Raw genomic sequence first — 22,389 nt, forward strand, 5'->3', positions numbered from 1 at the left:
ACACCCTCATACACAGGCCAGAGCTGAAATTCATACCACTTAATATGGGGGAAAACTTAAATGGTTACATTTATTTCAATGGCCAAAAAAGTCAACTGAGAACCAACTATATATTCTTGGTTCTTTCGGTAAAGTCACGTAGAAGGTAAACAATAAAATAATAAAAATATGAAACAATAAAATTCTCACGACGTTTCGACTGCAACAAGCAATCATCAGGTGTGAAAACCACAGCAAGAAAAACATTTTCTTGCTGTGGTTTTCACACGTGATTGCTTGTGTTGCAATCTAAACGTGAGAATTTTATGTTTTATATTTTTATTATTTTATTGTTTCCCTTCTACGTGACTACCGAAGGAACCAAGAATATGAATCCCTGCAGTCACGAAAGCTTTAAATCAAAATTTGAGAACCAACTAATTAAATGTTTTCTCAAATTACTTGTATGCAGAAAATGGTGCGCTAAAGTATTTAGTGCTGTATTGACTTTTCTGAAAAGTCAATAGAGCAACAGTCAATTCGGCTGTCTCTTCAGCGTTTGGATTCATGCTTGGTAACCACGATTTGATACACTTTCTGAATATCAAGCGTATACAAATGTGGGGAGTTTTTTGTAAGCGCTAAAACTAGAACACATTTCATTAACGGGTTGGCCTTCTGATTTCATGATAATTCAGTGGATATTTGGCTACCGGCTTTAACTTCACCGAAACCCGTCGGTAACGTGTTGTCTCATACGCCAGTGCTACTGGGTACTGATGTGGGATCCTTGCCTTGATTTGGTTACGAACTCCGTCATCAGCACGGTGTTGCTGCATGAACTATTGGCTCCAATAAAGCTTTTATTTGAATATATTTTTTGATCGTGTGTTCGCGAGTGAGACTTTGGACAGCCTTCAAGTTGGCCAGAAGATAGTACAGCAGGTAGGTTACTCCATAAGGAATTGGTCAACTATCCTGAGGTTCCTGAAAGTAAGTCGTGGCTCCCTCTGCCGCGTTCATGAATGAACAGAAGACTTCTTGTTCCTCCTATTTGCTTTCGAGGAGATTAAGGTCGAGACGAAAGTGCACATATGGGTAGTAGTCCTGGCTATTGAAGCTCATTCCTGGTAGGTCCATACTCGCCTGTTGTAGAAACACAAGCCCGCATACAAAGACAAAGGTGAAAAGTGTCGTTAGCACACTGATCTATGAACCCGGTGCTTGAGTTTAATTCCTGGCTATGGACAAAAAAATCATTTGGGAATGACATTCATGAACCAGTACTGAGAACCTTTAACGAACACTGACCAGCATGGTGAAGTATGGTCAAATAAAACACCCATGACCCACGTGGGGAGGCCTTCACTCTGCATAATTCTACAAGATGAGCCCCCCTATTTTTTTTGCCAAGGGGTGCATTCTGTTCACGAGCACCTACTAAGTAAGGCTGATATGACACACCGAAGGGTGTCTTGACCAGTACTATGCCCAGCTGCCTGTCACTCCAGTCCTGATGTTCACACGAGGTATCCATTTCTGGTTGAGTAAATCGGGAAGGCTCAGGACATGCCCCAATGGCACTCGCCACTGATGATGATGATGTACGGTTGGGAATCAAATGGATGTCATAGATCGCGGCACACTGCGAATGCTGTGCACACCAAAACTGAAAACGAAAATCAAAACATGAATGGGGGGAGGGAGGACATGGTGAAGTTCTGCAGGTGCGGTTTGGGGGGTAGGGTTATGGTCAGTGGGAGGATTGATAATCGTGGATGGTTGCCGAGTTGGGTCACAGTTGAGATAGGGAAGCGTTGTTGTGTGTTGACCGAATGGGCTCTGCCTACAAAATGTTTGCTTCATTCCATTGCAAGTGAATGGCCTTTACAGTTGTTTTGTTGATAAACTAATATATGTTGTTTATGCTTAACGGGGTTGTGATAAACTGTAAAGCTAAATGAATACCATTCCTATGAACGTGTTTGCTTGATGCATGTGCAATATTCCGAAATTAAGAAGGACTCGCCCTAAGCCAATGTATAGCCAAATTGTTCTTCAAAAGTAATATTAAAACAAAACTTTTTTTTAAAACACGATTTAATTAAATGTACCGTACGAGTAATGGAAGAACTCCAGAAAGTGGCCCCGAAGCTTTCTATAACGTAAGGGGACCGTGGTCATTTACAGCCAACGTCAGTTGAGCGTGTACAATTAAACCCAAGCCGAAACATAATATATAAAAATAATGTTTTAAAATGTTTTTTCTTTTTTCTGATAGAATATAGTATTGTCATCAGTATGACATAAGTATAACAAGTTTGCAGTCGATACCACATTGGGAAGTGGGTAAAAATTGAGTTACAAGATTTGAGGATAGAACAACGACAACAAAGCGAGTTAATAAAAATCGTGTAAAATAATAGTAATAAAAAGCGTGCAAAAAGTAGGCCAATGTCTCCTATTGGCGGAAAGAGGCCTCCACGATGATTGGTCGAGAGGCAGGGTTTGAAGTGATTGGCGGAAAAGGTTTTGAACAGAAAAAGCGGGAAACTGTGGGGAACCCGGATGCGACGGTTGGGAACCGTTGGAGAAGGACGGGGATTGGCTGCAGAAGCAACCACGATGATTGGTCAGGAGGCAGGGTTTAAAGTGATTGGAGGAAAAGATTCAAACGGGAGAAAAAGCGGGAACAGAGCAAAACCCCGGATGCGACGATTGGGAACCGTTGGAGGAGGACGGGGATTGGCTGTGGGACAAAAAGGGTTGGGGGGGTTGAGGGGGGGAAAGGGTTGAGGGGGGGGGAAAGGGTTGAGGGGGGGGTGGAAGGGTTGAGGGGGGGGGGAAGGGTTGAGGGGGGGGGAAGGGTTGAGGGGGGGGTGGAAGGGTTGAGGGGGGGGGGAAGGGTTGAGGGGGGGGGAAGGGTTGAGGGGGGGTGGAAGGGTTGAGGGGGGGGGGAAGGGTTGAGGGGGGGGGAAGGGTTGAGGGGGGGGGAAGGGTTGAGGGGGGGGGAAGAGTTGAGGGGGGGGAAAGGGTTGAGGGGGGGGAACGGTTGAGGGGGGGAAGGGTTGAGGGGGGGGAAGGGTTGAGGGGGGGGGGAAGGGTTGAAGGGGGGGGGATGGGTTGAGGGGGGGGAACCGCCACTTTTTTCAAACAAAATGTTCTTGCTGTGGTTTTCACACCTGATGACGATTGCTTGTGTTGGCAGTGGAAACGTCGTGAGAATTTTATTGTTTTATATTTTCATTATTTCATTGTTTCCCTTCTACGCGACTTTACCGAAAGAACCAAGCATATGGAATCCCTGCAGTCACGTAAGCTTTAAATCGCAAGGTTGAGGGAGAGTTCGAGAAAGGGGGGCTCGAGATGGATAAAAGGTGAGAGAGATAGAGCACGAGGAGAGTGGACACCTTCGAGGGAAGAAGGGACGAGCTTCAAAACATACAGAAAAACGAAGCCCGTGCCGAGTGTTGTTGCTGTGTCCACAACAAAGGAGGGCTCCCACTATTAAGAGTCGTCGGTGTCGTTGGACGTGAATGCACAAGGGTGTACACACCTGAGGGTGCTGTATGTGTACAAAGTGTGTATTTGAGCAGTGTGTACGTTAGTAAATGTTAGTAGCCAGCACACGTGAGTAAGCATGATTGTGTAATGTGCAAGTGAGACTACAGAGTGTGTGTCCGTACATTTGTGAGTGTGAGGTTGTGTTTATATGTGAGTGCAAGCGTGTACGCGAGAATGTGTGTATACATTAACGAGGATATGAGTAGAGTGCATCATGCGTGAGTGTACAAGTGTTTGTAGAGCTCGCTCACAGCACTTTCCCTAAACAGTTCAAGGCGATACAGGGGATATTTGTCTTTGTGTGTGGAACAGTGTTTAGCCCAATGCGCTACGAACCCAATTACCCGACTTCAATTCCAGTCCACGGCTAACATCAGTGGCATAGAATACCTGAAGCAGTCCTGGGCCTCCCTTAGGTTAATTGAGCATTGAACGAGTACCTGGTGCAGAATGTAAAAATATCAGCACGGGAGAGACGACAGCTCCCTCGTATGCCATTCTGGTCTTCACAGGTACTCACTGACAGTACTTGTCCATGTAGGCTGTACTTGGTGTCTTTGTAGATATGTGAATTAATACACATTGGAATTTATTAAGAGTTAAAATGTATATGAACTTATACTCATCCATTTTTGAACACTTCATGAGATTCAGTCAAGAAATGTGTTTTTTTTCCAGAAACGTCGGCTAGGAACGCAACCCCTCAATATAACATTACGTCTATGGGAAATTAGAGTTCGCTTAAAGTAAATTCGGGTTAAGCAGCATTTCCCAGGAAAGCATCCCTTGCGTATGGCAGGGAGGTAGGGATCCTGGAAATGAGACGTGAAAATGCATGGCCACTCACATCTACAGAGATGCCGGCCCCATTATCGAGGTGCTTGTACAGCTGCTGTAACACTTCTCTGAGTCGCTTTTGGTTCTTGCGTGGTTTCAGCAGTGCCGCCTGGAAGTTGACAGGGAGCCCATACCTAGGGTGGGTAAGCGGGTAACGTACACGCAAGAAGTGGGAGTTGTGATTTAGTACAATTATCTGGGCATCTACCTGCTTACCGTGTAAGGATAGGACTGCCTGACAAGATTGATTTGACATTGTCTTGCCAGGCACATTCAAGAGAAGCTTGTGGAGCCCCATTGTAGTTTTAGTCAGGAGCAGTATGTCGACTGCAGATGTGTAGGGAATTTAAACAAGACCTACATCTTTGCTTTTTATAACCTGGTGAAGGTCCGTGGTGCCATATGGAAGCCATGGTTCTGAATTGTCAGTTTTGTCTTTAGACTCCTGAGCACTGTGCTCACAACCATTAAGAATATTCATTATAGTGAATCGACCCACATAAAGACACTTGGTCAGGATGCACTGCTAGATATATCCTCTGACTCCTTCACGATTCGAACATTTCTAAGCAGTTCAACAATCATTCCATAGCTATATATATACGGCTGGTCCATAGATAATGGGACGCCGATCAATGCCCAGGTTAGGTCAATGTTTCATCTGCCTTATCGTTATGTCCATGTTATGTCCGCTGAGGGCTTGGTAATATCTTCCCAATTATATTCAAATTGTGCTGTAGGTGTCACGTGATGAGAACAACATTTCTATTTGGAATTCCGACAACAAGCAGTGCACCGCCGTGTGTCAGAATTACTCCAGAAGATATACGGGAAACGCTTCTAAAGTCACTCTAACAATCCTTTATCAACACTCGGGGCACGCAATTTTTGTGTGCACTGTAAGTGCGTTGGTCACATGTCAATACAATATAGCAACATTGCCCCTTCCTACGAAAACTTGGTGGGACCCTCCTAAACAAGAGTTGAGACTCTAAACAATTTTTTTTTTAATTTTACCAGGTAAGGCCCACTGAGCTATATAGCTCTTTTTCAGAAGCGACCTGGCCAGAAATGATATCTCAATGAAGTAGCGTATCATGTGGACATTGATAGCAGCCCAATACTCTCAACGCGTCTTTCTAAATGTGGAGGGAAAAACCGGAGGACCCGGAAAAAAATCTACGCGACCATGGGGAGAACGTGCAAACTTCAAATATACAGGCGTCAGAGTCGGGATGGAACCAACGAACTCCTGTATAAAAGGCGAGGTAGTTAACATCTCGCCATCGTGGGGCTGAGACTTTCCTAGCTAACAAGTATTAATAAATTAATATATTTTTTTGCGTTTGATCCTCGGTATTTCTCACTGCGGCATTGGTCTTCACCTGAGTACGCTCTCCACGAACACGCGCAACGCCTTCAGGTGGATCCACGCCACAAACGCCTCGCTAAAGTTCACCTGCAGCCAGCGCACCATAGGGCCCTGCAACACACACGTAACAGTGGGTCAGCAGGTCAATTGGCAGTGAGTCAGTCGCATTATCAGTTGGTCATTTGGAGAGTGAATCAGTCAATCCGTCGGTCTGGCAATTGGCCCATCAGATAGTCGTTTGGTCATTATTTGGTCAGTCGGTACGTCAGCTGTCAGTCAACCAGTCACTTGGCCATTTGGTTAGCCAGTCGGTCGGTCAATGGATTGGTCTGGTCATTAGTTGGTTAAGCAATGGGCCATTCAGTCATTTACTAAATCAGCCAGTTTGTCAGTGGCCTTTACTTCAAACCAGCAGTGGGCTCATTGAGGCAACAGTCTGGCACTGGGCAGATTTGGCAGCTGATGCTGAAACTCATGGTATGACAGTATATGATTTTTTTAAATGACATACAATACCAAAGGATCCTTATGATGATGGCTTTCATGATGTTTATATTGATGACATTGATATTGACCATGATGATGGATTTGATGATGATGATGCCGCCTGAAGATGATAACAATGATAATTGCTAACTTCTTTAAGCTCGTAATGGCTGCTAATTATAGAAGTAATGACAAACTGGATTATGATTTTGCTGTTGTTGCTTCATATGGCAATGCTCACGATGATTATGAAGATACATTCAATGACTTTAATTAATCTATTCTCTTTCGGACGATAATATGATTTGACGACGATCTTCATTATAACGTAGCTTGTAAAAATGGTGCCGCTGATGATGATGACAGTCGTGGTAGCGGTGATACTCGTGTTTGTGATGAGTGCATCGTACAAACTGTTTCTTCTTGTCCGTGATGAGTCGGTTTATCTCCTCTTTGTCTGCCTTTAGCGCCTCCTCGTTGTACTGGAAGTCGCGCACCATGAACCTGGTGCCCAAAGTTCGCGAAATTAGCAGCCGACCCAAGCAAACTCATAAATCCATCGATCATCATCGTCTATTAAATTATTAGGCAGACAGCTGTCCAACTGATTATATATAATTTCCGTGTTATTAATATTGTTGTTTAGTTATTGTGAAAATCCCATAATCTGATTGGGCAAGTATTTGCCTGGAGGTGGTAGTACAGCAAGTGGGTTTGTGTCTGGACCTTTGAGAAAAATCCACGCGACCACGGGGAGAACATGCAAACTCCATATATACAGCAGGTGTCAGGGTCGGTATCGAACCCACGACTTGAATACCAGGCGAGGGGTGTGAACGTCTCGCCACCGTATCGAGATGCGGCCACAGCCGTGCGCAGTACGAAACCGTATCGCGTTGATATTTTTTTGCAGATCGTGTTCACGCTATCAAACTGTACTTGTTCCGCCGGGCTTCTTGCTTGAAATCCTCCACAGCTTTTTGCAGCAGCGTCACAGTGCACATGTAGCCTTCTGGGTCCTCGAACACGATCCTGGCAGAGGGGCGAATAAAACAGCGTGAATAGTCGACGATAGAAGCATGTGGGAGCAGCAGCTCTAGTGGCTGATGCCCGCCTGTGGTCTAGGATTCGAGATCAGGGGTGGACAACCTCTAACAGACCAAGAGCCAAAAAGTACGTATGAGTCATGCAAAGAGCCAAGTGTTCTATAATAAGTGTATATATACTGACAATTTTCGGCACAACACGGGCGACATTTATAATTCTTTGCTACTGTGATAGTAGTTATGCATTACGCCCCTTTCATAGAGCCGCATGTGGTGGATGAAAGATCCGCATGCGCCTTGGTAGATGACAGTTTTGGTTGCCTACCCCTCCTCTAGACTCTAGAGATATTGGGTTCGTAGATATCTCTGGGATTTCATCAAATCTGGAAATGACGAGGGCAACCCATCATAACAGAACAAAATAGTGCAGGAAAAAAACAAGCGTTGAACAAAAACCGCACAGAAACGTGGACAAAACATATTTTACTACAGGATGTGAAAACAATCAGCAGTTCCTGAAGAAGTGCATTGTGGTGCTCTTGTCTGTGATATGGTCACCATCAAAATAAACTTGAGCAAATGTGCGCGACTGACAGCACCAGCAGCAGTGGTGTGGTGATATAAAACTGTGGACCAGTTTCATCATTATTATACCTCATCGGTGCAGTATAGCCACCGGTCATCACTGATGCTAGGTGTACTTCTGGGAACCATACACTGCATATGAAGTCCCCACCTCTGCACTATGGGTGCCAATTAGCATGGCTAAATGCCAACAAGAGTCAAGCTTGTAAATGATGAGAAAAATTCATCATGACAGAATAATAGTGCAGACTTCAAGACCATGAATTTCAAACCAAAACACAAATAATGCATTATGCAGTCACCTAAGACAAGAAGACCACAATGCACTTCTTCAGGAAATGATTATAGGTTTTTTTGCAGGATACACATTTCTACGTATTGTTTGAAACTTTGGGGGTTGAGTTAACATGATGAAAGCGATTCTGCTGTTGTTACTAATAATACAAATTATGACGCTGCTGCTTCTGATGGTTGTATATAATCGTATACATTCAAATCGTGTTGTATCGAGATTGGGGCATTTGAGATCCGAGTTCTGCATCCTACCGGCTCGACCGTGGGACAACCATTTCAGACAGAGTCTCGTAGCATTTGTTCCAGTCTCCAATATTAGGCCTGTGGTACACAGCACACAACACACCCACATATACATACATATCATTATCATCAATCAGCCGTGATCTCTCCACTGCTCGATGAAGCCATCCAAGAATTCATCCCTACCCCTAATGGTCTCATAATGCCGCAATACATCATAAATCTTGCGCGCCATTCGATCGCATTGCACCGTCACGTTATCCTCCTTATCCCGTGGCAAAGCACGTGGGCTTGAAATTCAGCATTCTGAGAAGGCAGCGAGGCTTGGTGGATCGCTCAAAGGTTGCGAAACTCCCTTCCCGTTGGCGTCGAGGAGGTTCCATAATTCCCTGGCTTGCCAGCAGGAGGCGGTACAACCAAAAAAATGTGGAGTCCACCTGTCCCCGTCTGTATAGAATAGAGTCTAGCAGAGAAACCTGCTTAAATAAAAGAGAATCTTGAGACTCGGGCTTTCCCGGGTAAATTAATGGCATAGTTATTATTATTATCACTTGCACACAAACGCACACAGAAATCAAACAACAACACTCGGACGCCTTCACAGCCACCCCGAGACCTCCCCGAGGCACAAATCAGCCTGCGGTGTTGCAGCGGTTTCTAATGTGAACAACTCAAAATGTTATCTACATTAGGAAATTCACGTTTAAATCATCGTTATAAATTAAAAAAAAATTACAACTAAACAATTGAGATAAAAGTATTTTTTTTTCAATTAGAAAAATAGTTTTATCATGTCCGGCTGCTTGGCGGGTGCGACGCCGCAACGCCCCCTAGTGGACGAACCCGCGCCTGCTCGCGACAACCCTCGTGTTGGAATGGTGCAGCCAAATCCCTTGTCGCTTTGCTCGATGTCGCGGAAGTGCACGGGGAGTCCGCGCCCGGAGAGAGCCACAAACCGTCCACGAGGGGGCGCCAACACTCACGGCGGTGCTTTCTGGCTCGGGCTCAACGATTTGGGGAAAATATCCGATTGCGATTTTTTTTTTCTGACAGGTTATTGCGATTTGATTTGCGATTAAATTTTGTTTAAGTAAAGCTTCAGTTCAATATTAACTGTGTAATAGATTTAAAATATGTGATGGAGCATTACCACATGGTACCATCAAAATATGAACTGCTCTATATATATAATCTAATGCAAGGATGAGAACTTTAAAGATATGAATTTCTTCCAACATGTATTTATGAAAATGTTTTAATTGAAATAGAACGATCAAACATAGAACAATTGTTAAGTTAAATAAATAAAGTTATAATAATACAAAGGAAAATTCCAATAAGAAAGTAATAGGACTTTTCAAATCGCAAAAAAATCGCATCTTTTGCGATTTGCTAATCTCATTGTTTCAAATTGCGATTTTAAATCGATTAATCGTTCAGCCCTATTTCTGGCTGGCGCTGTGCGTCCAGCGGGGTTGAACACGTGCACCCCCCACCGCACTACCCCACGGTCTCCTGAAGGTGGGAGTTCTCCAGGAGGATTTGTTATGTAACCACGATGATGATGATAACGGTGACGTGGTAAGGACTCACTTGGGCACGATAACCAGCAGGGTGATGAGGTACTCCGAGTCCAGAACAAAGTCGTCCTTTTTGACGATGTCAGCGAGACTCCGCGTCATCAGACTGCCACTGTGGGACAGCAGAACCATCCACAACAGCGGCGGTTGCAGAATAATCAGCACCAGCCGGAGCAGTGGCAGCAGCATCACCAGTAGCAGCAGCAGCAGCAATATCATCAGCAGCAACATCTAATCATCACGCACAGCAGTGGTATTATCAGCTTCATTCAATTATAATTATAAAATAAAACAATAAAATTCTCACGACGTTTCGGCCACAACACAAGTGGCCTTCTTCAGGTGAAAGGAACAAACCTGTCGGGACGACAGAGCTACAAGGCCACTTGTGTTGTCGCCGAAACGTCGTGAGAATTGTATAGCTTTATTTTATTATTTTATTCTCATTCTACGTGACTTTACCGAAAGAACCAACGAAGATGAATCCTTGCAGTCACGAAAGTTTTAAATCGAAATATAATTATACAGTACGTGGAGGTGTAGAGATGCACACTTAGATGCACAGGTGAAGGTGTATATAGTACGTGTACTCTACTTGTGCACGTCTATGCAAGTGTAAGAATGTGAAGGTGTGCTGGTGTGTGTATGGGTAGGTCGACTCAGCCCCAAATGAGTACCTGGTGTGTATAAACATTGGCACTGGGAAGACAAAGGCGGCCGGGGGTGGTGCTGGTCACCCACCACCTTGTGTGCCATGCTGGCCTTCAAAGATGCTCGCTAACAGCACTTGTCCCAAATTCTGCTGAGGCATTACGGGGGATCTTTGTCTTTATTTTTTACGGGTGGACAGGTATAGGATTAGGCAAACTGGTACGTGTGTAAACGTACCTACGCTATCTGCCTTCAACCAAACCTCCCCGATGAACTTCCGTCACTCACTCGCCAGCAGCCAGTCGCCTCCCTGTTACTCTTTCATCGCTACTACCACCACCACAATTGCTGTTGCCGTGAACTTCACTCAGTGATTCCTCCTCCCATACTGTCTTCTCTCATTTACACTGCTCCACCATCGCACTGCACCTCGCCACACACTCACCCACTCACTCACAACACTGCAGGCTACAGCGCTTACCTTTCTACTTATTCACCTCGCACCGCTCCACTTTGCAAACCACCTTCCTTCCCATCGTCTATCCTCTCACGCCCTCATACCCAACAACCTTGATCAAATCCAGAAACGTGTTAACGCGTATCTATTACACATTCAGTGGCACTCGCTGGTTGTTGCTGGCCGCTTGGCGTTTTGGTGGTGGAAACGGGGGCAGGTAGGGCGGAAAGCCGGCGGGCCTTTAAGGTGGTGCTCGGATATTGAGAGGGATATGCATGTGTTTTGTAAGGGCACCACGTGTACTCCACACGTACGGACGGCAGACTCACGTGGCTCTGCGCTCGATGCTTTGCAGGCCGCTCTTGAGCACGTTGTACGCCGAGGCGCGGCCCTTGAGGTCGGAGTCGATCTGCGACACTTGCTGGGCGAGACACGGCTTTGCTCGTCAGTGTGTAACCTCACGAGACAAGAACCCCTTGAACAGCGACGAAATTAACGCAGCTCCCAGTTCCTCCCGCCTGGCTACGGCCAGATGAACGAATTCAATTTCGTGGGGGTTAACTCAGCCCATCATCCTTCCCGGGGTCGTTAAAATACGTCCCACTTTGTGGAGAAAGTCAGCGGTTGTTGTTCTATAGACCCGCCCACCTTTGCCCCACACACACATGTGGACATTTATCCTAGAAGTCCGGTTTCCCTCCACATGCAACAAATAAATTACTCTTTAGTGGAACTGGTCAAACATTACAATGCAGCAGGACCCTCCTGACAAAAAGTTTTGAGACTCTGCGAGGCTTTCCTGGACAAATAAATGACGATTTTACTTCACTCAATAGGAGGGAGGTCACTCTCTCTCTGTTGCTGCCCTCATTGTCTGGAGCCCCCCCCCCCCCCCCCCCCCAGCTATGCGTGCTGCCAACTCCATCCCTCATTTCCTCGTCTCCTCTGCCTGTGACAGACTCTGATCTTCAACCTGGTGCGATGTCTAAATGTCACCACTCTGGAGACAAAGGCGGCCGGGCGTTGTGCTGACCACCCACCCCCTCGTGAGCCATACCCTTCATAGGTGCTACTCGCGAACAGTATTTGCCCCAATAGTCTGTTAAAAGCAATACGGGGAATCTGTGTATTTGTGTGTGCATGCGTATACGGTCTGTGTGTGCGTGCGTAAGTACCTTAGCAATGACATCTGCCACGGCCTGCAGTGGCTGCCGCACCGAATAGCGAGCCATGTCCCACTGGAACTTGGTCACGTAGGTCATTGGGTCAGCTGAGGTCAAGAGTTCAAATAGTGAGTACATATACAAAGACAAATATATGACATATTTCCATACAATCTATTGCGCAAGTGCGGGTACTACGCCCGACCGCCTTTGTCTTTCCAGTGCCGATGCCGAGACCACACAATAGCTAATCGTTTAAGGCTGAGTCAACCTAGCAGAGACCCAAGACCGGTTCAAATATTCGTCACTGACGAGGTGGTGAGCGTAAATAAAACTTGACCACCCGGGGTTCGTAGTGCAGTGCGCTTACCACTGCACCATTGCTTCCTCTATGACTGATAGAGGAAGCTTCCCCTACAGCCGCACAGATTGTTAGCGAACACCTATTGAAACCGAGACCGCGCACGAGGGGGTAATAATGGCTAATACAACGCCTATCCGCCTTGATCTCCCCAGTACTGATATTTACACACCGCATAAGCTTCTAATCTAAGGCTGAGGCGACCTGGCAGAGGCTCCTGCTGATGATGATAATAATGGCGATGATTCTGCTGGTGCTACTACTGATGATGCCTCTGATTCATATGCTCATGATTATTCTTCTGCTGCTGATGATGATAATGATTGCTGCCGATTATGATATGATGATGATTTGTAGGTGATTGGTTGATGATCAATGATTATAATTGATGATCATTCATGACGAGTGATGTATGATTTATTTTATTACGATGCTATGATGATGATAATGATTATTATTGATGATGAGTGATGAGGAGGCTGGGCAGGGCCGGTGATGCTTGTCCACGTGGGCAGGCAGGGTGACCAGACCACGATGGGCGAATCGAGATATGACTCCGTCATAACCTGGTCACTGTAGCTGCGCCACGCAGATATGTGTGAGTCGGCCCTGACCTCCACCTCCCAATGATGCATGTATGTTGAACTTCTTTTGCACCCTTTGTAGCCAACCATGCTATCGGATGTGCGGGGGAAGGCGGACAAAATAAACACAAAAAAGCAGTTCTAAAGAAGAAAAGGTTTAAATCTATGTTTCAAATCGCATAGCTCCAGTGGCTTCCTAATATTGGAAGGAAGAGCATTCCAGACGGCCGCAGAAGTGCATCTGAAAGCGCGCGATGCAGTGACCGTCTTTGTTCGATCCACCAAACACCGTTCCTTTTATCTTACACACATGGGCCACCTTTATCAGGCCACCTATTCATGAAATTCCAGTTTATCCGACGCTCTACGTGTGTCTAACGGCCACACAAAATCGTGTTTATCCTCGAATCCGAACTGATATACCGCGTCCTTGCTCAACTACCGCTCCCCAAACCCGTTAATCCGCGCCGTACCCCCGTTAGCCACCAGGTTCTCCCGTGCCTTGTCACGCGCATCCTCCAAGACGTCCACCATGGTCTGTGTGATCTTGCGAACGACGCTGTACGGACATAAAAACGCCAGACCAATGAATTCACTCATTCGCTCACTCATTGCCTAGTTCGCTTAATAATTCATAACAACAATTACAATCCTAATAATAATAATCCCCTTTATCCAGAAAAAGCGTCGATGAGTCTCAAGATATTTTTTTTCAAGTCGAAAATAATCAGGAATGGCATCCTGGTGTCTGCGTCTCCTACTACGATCTGCCCTTCTGTCTCCCCACCACTTGCCCTTGACAGCCCTCGAACTGCCACCATGAGCGGAAATCGAACACCGGTCTGCAGGGTTCGTAGCGCAGCACCCTAACCGCTACACGACCGCTCCCCATCCACGTGTCCCCAAACGATCCCCCATATAGCCCATATATCCTTTAACTGACTGTTGGGGCAAGTGCTGCTAAAGAGCACCTATAAAGGCCGACACAGCACACAAGGAGGTGGGTGGCCATCACCACGACCGGCCGCCTTTGTCTTTCAAGTGGCGATGTTTAAACACCTCACCAGGTACTCATTTGAGGCTGAGTCGACCTAGGAGGGGCCCAGAACCGGTTCAAATAATCGTCGCCGTTGTTGGCTGTGAGCGGGAATCGAACCCGGGGTGGGGGGGGGGGCCGGGTTCGTTGCGCAGCGCGCTAACCACTACACCTCCGCTCCCCAAACACACTGGCACACACACGTCCACACACCACTTACCCCTCCACAAAGGTGTCCAGTTTGACGAGGTCATCAGACATACTGACCAGCGAGTCTAGCGTCCCCACCTGTGTGTGGCATGGGGAGTGGTAGGCGGGCCCCAGAGAGGTCAGTGAATACCGTTGGAGATTGTTCCATCAACCATCATTGTTACCGTTCCGTGTGCTCTAACGACGATGCTCACCGCCGTCATCAACCCGTACCGGGCAGCGTGATGAAGTATGGTCAAATAACGCCTTACAAGCAGCACGGCACTCATCTAGCAGTGGATTGAACAAACACAGGCTGTATGTACATGTATTATTCACACGAGAATGGTGTGAGCTCACGTGGGCTGCGAAGGAGATGGCAGTACATTAATATATACATACAATTGATTTATTTAATCGATCTGTACGAAGTTGTGCGCGTCACGTGATGGGTGTTCACATGGTACGCCGGTTTCCTCGCACATCCTAAGCACAAATTAATGGATTTACCAAACGTCACAAAGTAGCAGAGACTCAGTGAGGAAATCCTCGATAAATTATTGGCATTACTCTTCATTAGACAAAGGCGGCCGGGCGTGGTGTTGGCCACCCACCCCCTCGTGTACCGTGCCAGCCTTTATAGGTGCTCGCTAACAGCACTTGCCCCTACAGTCTGTTAAGGCTATACGGGGGGTCTTTGTATGTATGCACTAATTGGTGACCATCAAGCAGAAATCATAATATCAATTTATGAAAATCAGCCATCACTGAATCTCAATCCTTTTTTGTTTGTTAAGGAGGGTCCTGCTACATTGATTGGCATGGTTGGCAATTCTCTCTTACTTAACAACCGTCTAGGTTCATTCACGGGTCGCTTGCAAACCGAACCCAGCATCCATGCCATCGGTGCGGGCTCATCGTGGCTCAGTGTCGATGCCAGAGCCAATACACGAGCCTCCCGAGTCTCCCGTCACGTCCACCCTTTTATGGGGACTTGTCGAGAGGAGGAGGAAGAGGTGGAGTCATTTGCCCTCTAAAGAGACAGCGGTGCACGCCAGCGGGCCCCGTGCTGTATACACAACACTGGCAACCAGTCCGCACCACACCGCACTAGGCGGGTGCTGGGGGAGGGGGGTTGTAGTGGGGTAAGTCGGTGGGTGGGGGGTGAGTGTGAATTGGAGAAGTGTTGGGGGGGGGGGTTAATGTCCCCATCAGCTGCGAAAATAACCGGAGCGGCCCGGCCCCCAACGGGAGGCGACTGGCCGGGCCAAGGTCGCGGGGGACACGTGTCGCGTGTCATTGTGTCGTCGTCGTCTCATTGTGTCAGTGCCTATCTTTGTCTGTGTCATTGTCAACGTGTGAGTGAGCGAGTGTGTCATTGTTTGTGCAACAAAACCCAACGTGTTCGTCAGTTACACCGTGTGTGTGTGTGGCCTGAAAAAGGAAAAATATATGTGATAGGTGACGTTTCGCGCAATGACCCTTCTTCAAAGCGCGTAAATCGAATGATGTGCTATAAAAATGGTAATTACCTGAAACGTCACTTATTTAGTGCTATAAAGAAGGGTTGTTGCCCGAAACGTCACCAATTATATGTTACGCTCTTGCGGCAAAGTAATTGACAAACGTGGTGAGTTTTTTTTATTTGTGCCTCTGCACCACTACCAACGCAGTATCAGCAACCAATTTGTCATCGTTCATTTATCTGTGTGTCATTGTAAATCGATATATCAGTGCACGTGTGTCATTGTGTATCGTTGTGTTTGTGTGTCAACGTGTGTGTCATTGTGTCAGCGTGTGAATAATTGTGTCAATGCGTCATTGTGTCAGTGCGTGTGTCTCATTGAGTGTCATTGCGTTTGTGTGTCAGAGTGTGATTCATTGTGTCAGTGTGTATGTGTGCCATTATGTGTCATTGTGTTTGTGATTCTCCTAGGTCGGCTTAGCTTCAAATAAGTAGCTGGTGCGGTGTGTAAACATCGCTACTAGGGAGACAAAATTGACCGGGCGGGCGTGGTGCTGGCCACAAACCCCCTCGTGTGCCGTGCCGCCCTTAATAGATGCCACTCGCTCACAGCACTTGTCCCAAAAGTCTGTTAAGGATATACGGCAGGGGGTTTTTGGGTCTTGGTCTTTGTGGATGAGGCACCCCATACCTTGAGTTCGGGGATGTGGAACTTGTGGTTCTCTGAGAGCCCAGCTCTCTCCGTGGCCGCTTGGAGTTTCTCCCACGCCTGAGGAGCGCCGGGCTCCCCCGGCGCGCAAACGATCCACAGCTCGCTCGCAGACATGCCCGCCGTATAGGTTCAAATCCTGGCAGTGGCGAAACACAAACATTGTTCGTTATAGCGTGTGAGCCTGTCCGCGACCTACTTGCGGGTACCGCAAATGCAAAAGCCCCCTGTTTGACCTTCCTTAGCAGATGCACCGCCCCATCTCTACGTGATTCATAAACCCCGTCTCCGTGTCGCTGAATTGTAGCTGGACGTCGTTTCCACGGCGTCTGGAATCGCCGTTGTTGTATTCAACTGTAGGCTAAATAATAACGATGGTGTCGGACCAGCCACTGGGAGCAGTCGCAGGTAAGGGGGTGATGGCAGTTATGCTGGCAGAGGAGGAACGGCAGTGGTCAAAGACTTTAGAAGCAGTAGAGGAGTGGCATCCGCTTCGATCTAGCGATGCTCATCACAAAGGTACAGACCTGCAATGACTCACTCACACCATTGTTGTAGGAAGGCACTCCACTAGAGGGAGCTCTAGGGAGACAGATTCCCACTGGAGGGGAATTGGCCTACGCTTCCACGCTGGACAGACCTCTTGGAATAGAACCATTGAAACGAAACTATATATATATATTTTTTATTTTACCAAGTAAGGCCCACTGAGTTGTATAGCAGCTCTTTTTCGGAAGCGACCTGGCCATCACAAATGATAGCCTAACGAAGTGGCTTATCGCGCGGAAATTTATATCAGCCAAATATGCGAAACGCATGCATCTAAATGTGGAGGGGAAAACCGGAGGTTCCGGAGAAAAGTCCACGCGACCACGTGGAGATAGACATCCAAACTCCAAATATACAGGCGTCAGGGTCAGGGTCGATCCCACGACCTCCCGTATACCAGGTGAGGTAGTTCACAGCTCGCCACCACGGCGCAAGAGGCGGTACTACCCACGTTCTACCCCACCACACGCACGAACTGGCCATCCCATCGAGTAGCAACTCACCGTGCCCATTAAAACTCATTTGGTGGACAGCGGCGGTCGGAGCGGGTATTAAGGATCTGCTCATTGTTTTAACTGCCCCGACGGGAGATCGAATCCAAGCACCCAAATTGTGGATTGCAAACCCTCTCACAACGGCAGCACGATGATCATTATTAATTTACTGATTTCGAGTGAAACGCCGCTGGACTTTGCTATAGATCTTAGGAACAGTGCCAGAGTATAGGAGCAACTACACGACATTCACACACACACTCCTCATCTCCTCTTTATCCTCCGATCCCCTCTCCCACAGCTATCTCGTCTCACAGGTGTGTGCGTGTGTGTTTATATCGCAATGTGTCTGTTTCTAAGCGCGTCTCTCTGTGCATCGGCGTGTGTCCATCTATTCGCATGCATATCACACAATGTAGCCGGTGGTCGTCCGACCCCGACTCGCTTATCACTACACACCTGTGCGAGGCAGGGGGCAGGTAACCGAACGGCCAGCCGCAGGAGTGTCCCGCAAGTTCAGTCGGTTCCCCTCCACACTACACCCCACCGCGAACAGCGGCCCTAGTCCAGCGCATGGCTCGTGTCCATCGTCGGTCTTGACAGAGGACGGACAGCCAGGGAGAGAGACTCCAGGCAGATCGATGATGGTGCTGACTTCGATTACTCTACCTTCCCACTCACCACCTAGACAGCGGCTCGGTGATCCTCAAGCTTATAAAGCCACCCCATTCCCGAAACCCACCACTACTTACCCCCACCTCCCCCCACCACCCAGAACCCCCCCCCCAACCCTCTATCCCCTGTGTGTGTCTCTATAGGGTGACAGGTACCGGGAGGCCCGAAGTGGTTTGGGACCGGTGTGGTCTGTTGTGACCGGGCAGAGAACGTGCGTTACTGCTCCGAGCCAGACCTAACCTGCACGGGACTCGTTGGAGATGGAGGACGTGGTGGAGGCAGCAGGTGGCTGAAGGGCAGCTTAGTTGAGAGCTTACTGCTGAGAAAAGACATGCGTGGAAGTTCGCCGTGCGAAGAGGTCGCAAATTCGTGTGATGTTTTTTTTTTTAAAGACTGTCGGTCTGAAATCGTAGTTGTGGGTTAATCATTTAACATCATCCCCCATCATCATCGTCGTTGTCAATGGATAACCAACAACTTTTTATCGTTATATAAACAAGCATCACCATCGTCGCTATCATCAATACCATCATTCATACAAATCATGAACGTTCTTAAATGGATTGTAATCAACGAATTATCGCAATAACCATCGTGGTCTAATATGAATAATCATAATTGGATCATTATTATAATCACTGTAAATTAATACTAATCCTTTTCATGGTGGTCATAGGATCGTAATGTTTGGTAAAATATAATCATTACCATTGTCTAATGATTATCGTCGTCATCATCATCGCATAATCGCCACAATCGCCGTCGTCGTCAGGTATTCATGATCATCATCCTCATCATCGTTTACTCTGGAGAGTCGCTTGCGCCTCGAGACTCGTTGTAAGGAGGGTTTCTGCTTTAGTCAGTTTTGCCATCTATTTGGCGATTTTTTTCTCTCTCTCTATTTTGTTTGGTGTTGGAGAAAACCGGTGACTGTGAGGTCGTGAACACCCTCAATGGGGGAGACGGTCGGGCGTGCATTGTTCCGACCACACTTCCCCCTCGCACCGCGTGACATAGCTACCTTACTAATCAAGTCAAAGTCAAGAGGGTCACGATGGTCAATGCCTTTGATGCGCCAAACCTCGCCATCCCTTCCTTCCTCACTGCCACATCCCGCATTCGTTGCGAAAAATCGTCCCCCTAAAAACTAAATAATATTACACACCGCCGATCGGAGTCTCTCCGGGTTTGCCTGCCGTAACATTGAAGTGAATTGAATTGATTCTCCCGAGAATGAATTCAATCAATCCAAGTCGTGTAAAGCTCTCGCTTGGGCAGCTCAGTGTAATATCAGCGATAGCGATGCACCTCTTGAATCGAAACATCGATTTTGATCAATGAGTCAAGGAGACGCTTCATTTCCGTACCATGTCGCAACTAGAGTTCAATTGTGGCTCGCCTGGATGTCCTTTTACAGTGTCCTGCCTCGTGTGTGGGAAGGGCTGTATATGTAGTGGGTGATATATCTTGCGGGCGAGGTGTGTGGCAACAAGGCGGGCTATCTGTGTGTTAATCTCTTGTCAAAAAAATGTGGCCAGAAAACTAGTGGATAAAACTGAAATGCTGTTGCAATGTATCCAAGACGCCTTGCATCCAGTAGATTATTCACACAGGCGTGCGTATGTTTAACACGTAGGCTTTCGCGACCAATATCATCCATAATACAGTTTTTTTTTTCGGTTAGATCGCGTCAATATAAATGTGTCGGGCGGTGGCGGGTTTAATAACATATTTATATTTACACGATCTAATAAAAAAAAAACTCTATTATGGCGTGCGTATCTTGGTGGAACACAAATCTACCGTTAAAATGTCAATAAGGACCGGTAAACATCCAACGTTGGGCCAACTTTGGTATGTGGTTGGTCCAACGTTATAGCACAACGTTCTATGTTTACAGGGTTAGTACAACACAAATTTACCGTGATTACTGTGAATAAAGAGCCGGCATTAGTCCGGTTTATGGCCTTGGTGAAATCCTCGTTTGGGGGCGTCCATAAATGACATCACGCACCTAGGGGGGTCAGACATTTGTGACAATGTGTGACGAGGGGGGGGGCGGTTTGAGAAATGTGACGTCACATCAAAATGCGCAACTTTAAATAAATATAAACAACACGTTCTACTTAATTAAATATACTTTTTAATAAATGTTTTCTCCTACAACATCAGAGTGCAGCGCCACATTAAATACGCACTACAATGACAATAAATTTCGATTTAAAGCTTGTGTTGTGGCCGAAACGTCGTGAGAATATTATTGTGTTATTTTATTTTATCAATTTATTATTTTATTCTCATTCTACGTGACTTTACCGAAAGAACCAAAGAAGTACAATGACAATAGTTTAAAGCGATTTGAAGCATATTTTATATATTTTTTAACGTCATATTTGAGGGGGGTCTGACTTTTTGTGACGAGGGAGGGGGGGGCAAAAATCTTCCAAAATCGCGTGACGTCATTTATGGACGGCCCCTTAATAAAGCCCTCGTTCGGATTTGTCCTCCACCAACAATGCGGGACCGCTCGATACGTTTGATGCGATGCTGCGCCCTGTCCGCTAGGGGGCGTAGCACTCAATGCAATTCATGCATAACTCAAACTACAGTGGTCATTGGCATCATTCATCACAAACAGCATCATAACACCAAGAATTATAATAACTAGCATCATCAGGCGGTTGCCATACATCTCAGATTGACAAAGGCCTAGGATTTATGATGATGCTGGTTGTAACTACCAGCGAAAGGTCGTACCAAATTGTAAAATGTTGCGTATTGCTTCTCCAATAAAATCGGTGGTGCTGCAGAAGCATGAATTGGCACGATTGTGCATCACGTGACAACTTTATGAATTGGCTGTCGGACGGAGGAGAGTGCACGATACAACAATTAGACTTACGTCATCTGACCCAAAAAATAAATTATCAATCGTATTAGTTGCCAAACCCCTTCACGTGTTAAGAATAACAATTGGCATCGTTGTGGAGAATATATAAATAACAAAATAAGCAATGTCTCCTTCGCATATCCGTTTCTCCACATAGATATTCAATTATATCCACAACCCATCAGCCGCACGGCCTTCTGGAAGCGCGTCATTTCAGCAGCAATTATTCAAGGCAAGAATAACTTCTTGCACCGGTTTCGACCTTCAGCGTCCCATCAGCAGGGTTCAGGATTGCTTCAGCCAAGGCTGGTGAACTAATATTCAGGAAACCACATCCCATTACATTCATAGAAATTCATCAACACTGTTCTGATTATAAGACGCGCTTTCTCCCCTGCATTTTCAATTAAAAAGTTTAGGGTGCGTCTTATAATCCGGTGCATGTCCTTCTAAGTGTAGAGGAGTCGGAGACTGGTTAAGCACTTCTTTATTCTTCAAACCACAGCCACTCAAATCCAACCTCAAACACGCATTTCACGGCCCCGTTTAAACCCTCTATCTCCGCCCTCCTTCCTAATCCACATCTCCGTATCGCGCGCCGTGCGCGTGTGACGTCAGTGCCCTTTAATCCCCTGACCGCCGTCTCGTGTAATTCCCGTGCGTGTGATTGGTGTGTGCTATGTTGAGATTGCGTGTCTGCGTGTAGCGAGTGCGTGAAGGTGGCTCGAACATCCCCTACATAAGTATAATATTCTTGGTTCTTTCGGTAAAGTCACGTAGATAGAAAATAAAATTTAATTACAAATAAATTAACATTAAAGCCAAAAAAAACCACGACGTTTCGATCGCAAACGCAAGCGGTCTTCATCAGGTGGAGAGAAAAGAGGGGGGCAAGCCTCCAAATGCAACTGCTTCTAAGGGCTTCCAAAGTGAGTGGGCGGGGGACGAGAGAGTTGCGAGGCAGCAGCAAAGAAGGCTGTGCGGCGTCAACAGCATGGGCGGGGGGCAGCCAATGGTCGTGTAGGAGTACAGCGCGAAAAGTTGGAGTAAAGCGCGAGGTAGGGGCGCAGTCCAAGTGTGTTAGACAATGGGGGGAGGGAGGGGGTAGAGATAGAGGGGAGAGAGGGGGGTAGAGATAGAGGGGAGATAGGGGAGAGAGAGGGGGGTAGAGATAGAGGGG

General features: G+C 46.8%; 1 protein-coding gene across 1 annotated transcript; it reads right to left on the reverse strand.

The window, feature by feature from the left end:
• Positions 1-881: 881 nt before the first annotated feature.
• Positions 882-18,318, reverse strand: LOC116946594 (V-type proton ATPase subunit C 1-like). Its single transcript, XM_032961651.2, has 13 exons — positions 18,104-18,318; positions 16,584-16,740; positions 14,459-14,526; positions 13,676-13,761; positions 12,270-12,364; positions 11,424-11,515; positions 10,000-10,098; positions 8,416-8,484; positions 7,178-7,270; positions 6,649-6,742; positions 5,766-5,863; positions 4,391-4,514; positions 882-1,125 (listed from the first exon to the last, which is right to left on the reverse strand). The coding sequence occupies exons 2-13, from the start codon at positions 16,716-16,718 to the stop codon at positions 1,030-1,032; spliced, it is 1,149 nt and encodes a 382-aa protein (XP_032817542.1). The 5' UTR covers positions 16,719-16,740; positions 18,104-18,318; the 3' UTR covers positions 882-1,029.
• Positions 18,319-22,389: the final 4,071 nt, after the last annotated feature.

This window comes from Petromyzon marinus, chromosome 27 (genome assembly GCF_048934315.1).
Source record: "Petromyzon marinus isolate PM22_M1 ecotype Great Lakes invasive population chromosome 27, UKy_Petmar_22M1.pri1.0, whole genome shotgun sequence".
Classification (NCBI taxonomy): Eukaryota; Metazoa; Chordata; class Hyperoartia; order Petromyzontiformes; family Petromyzontidae; genus Petromyzon; species Petromyzon marinus.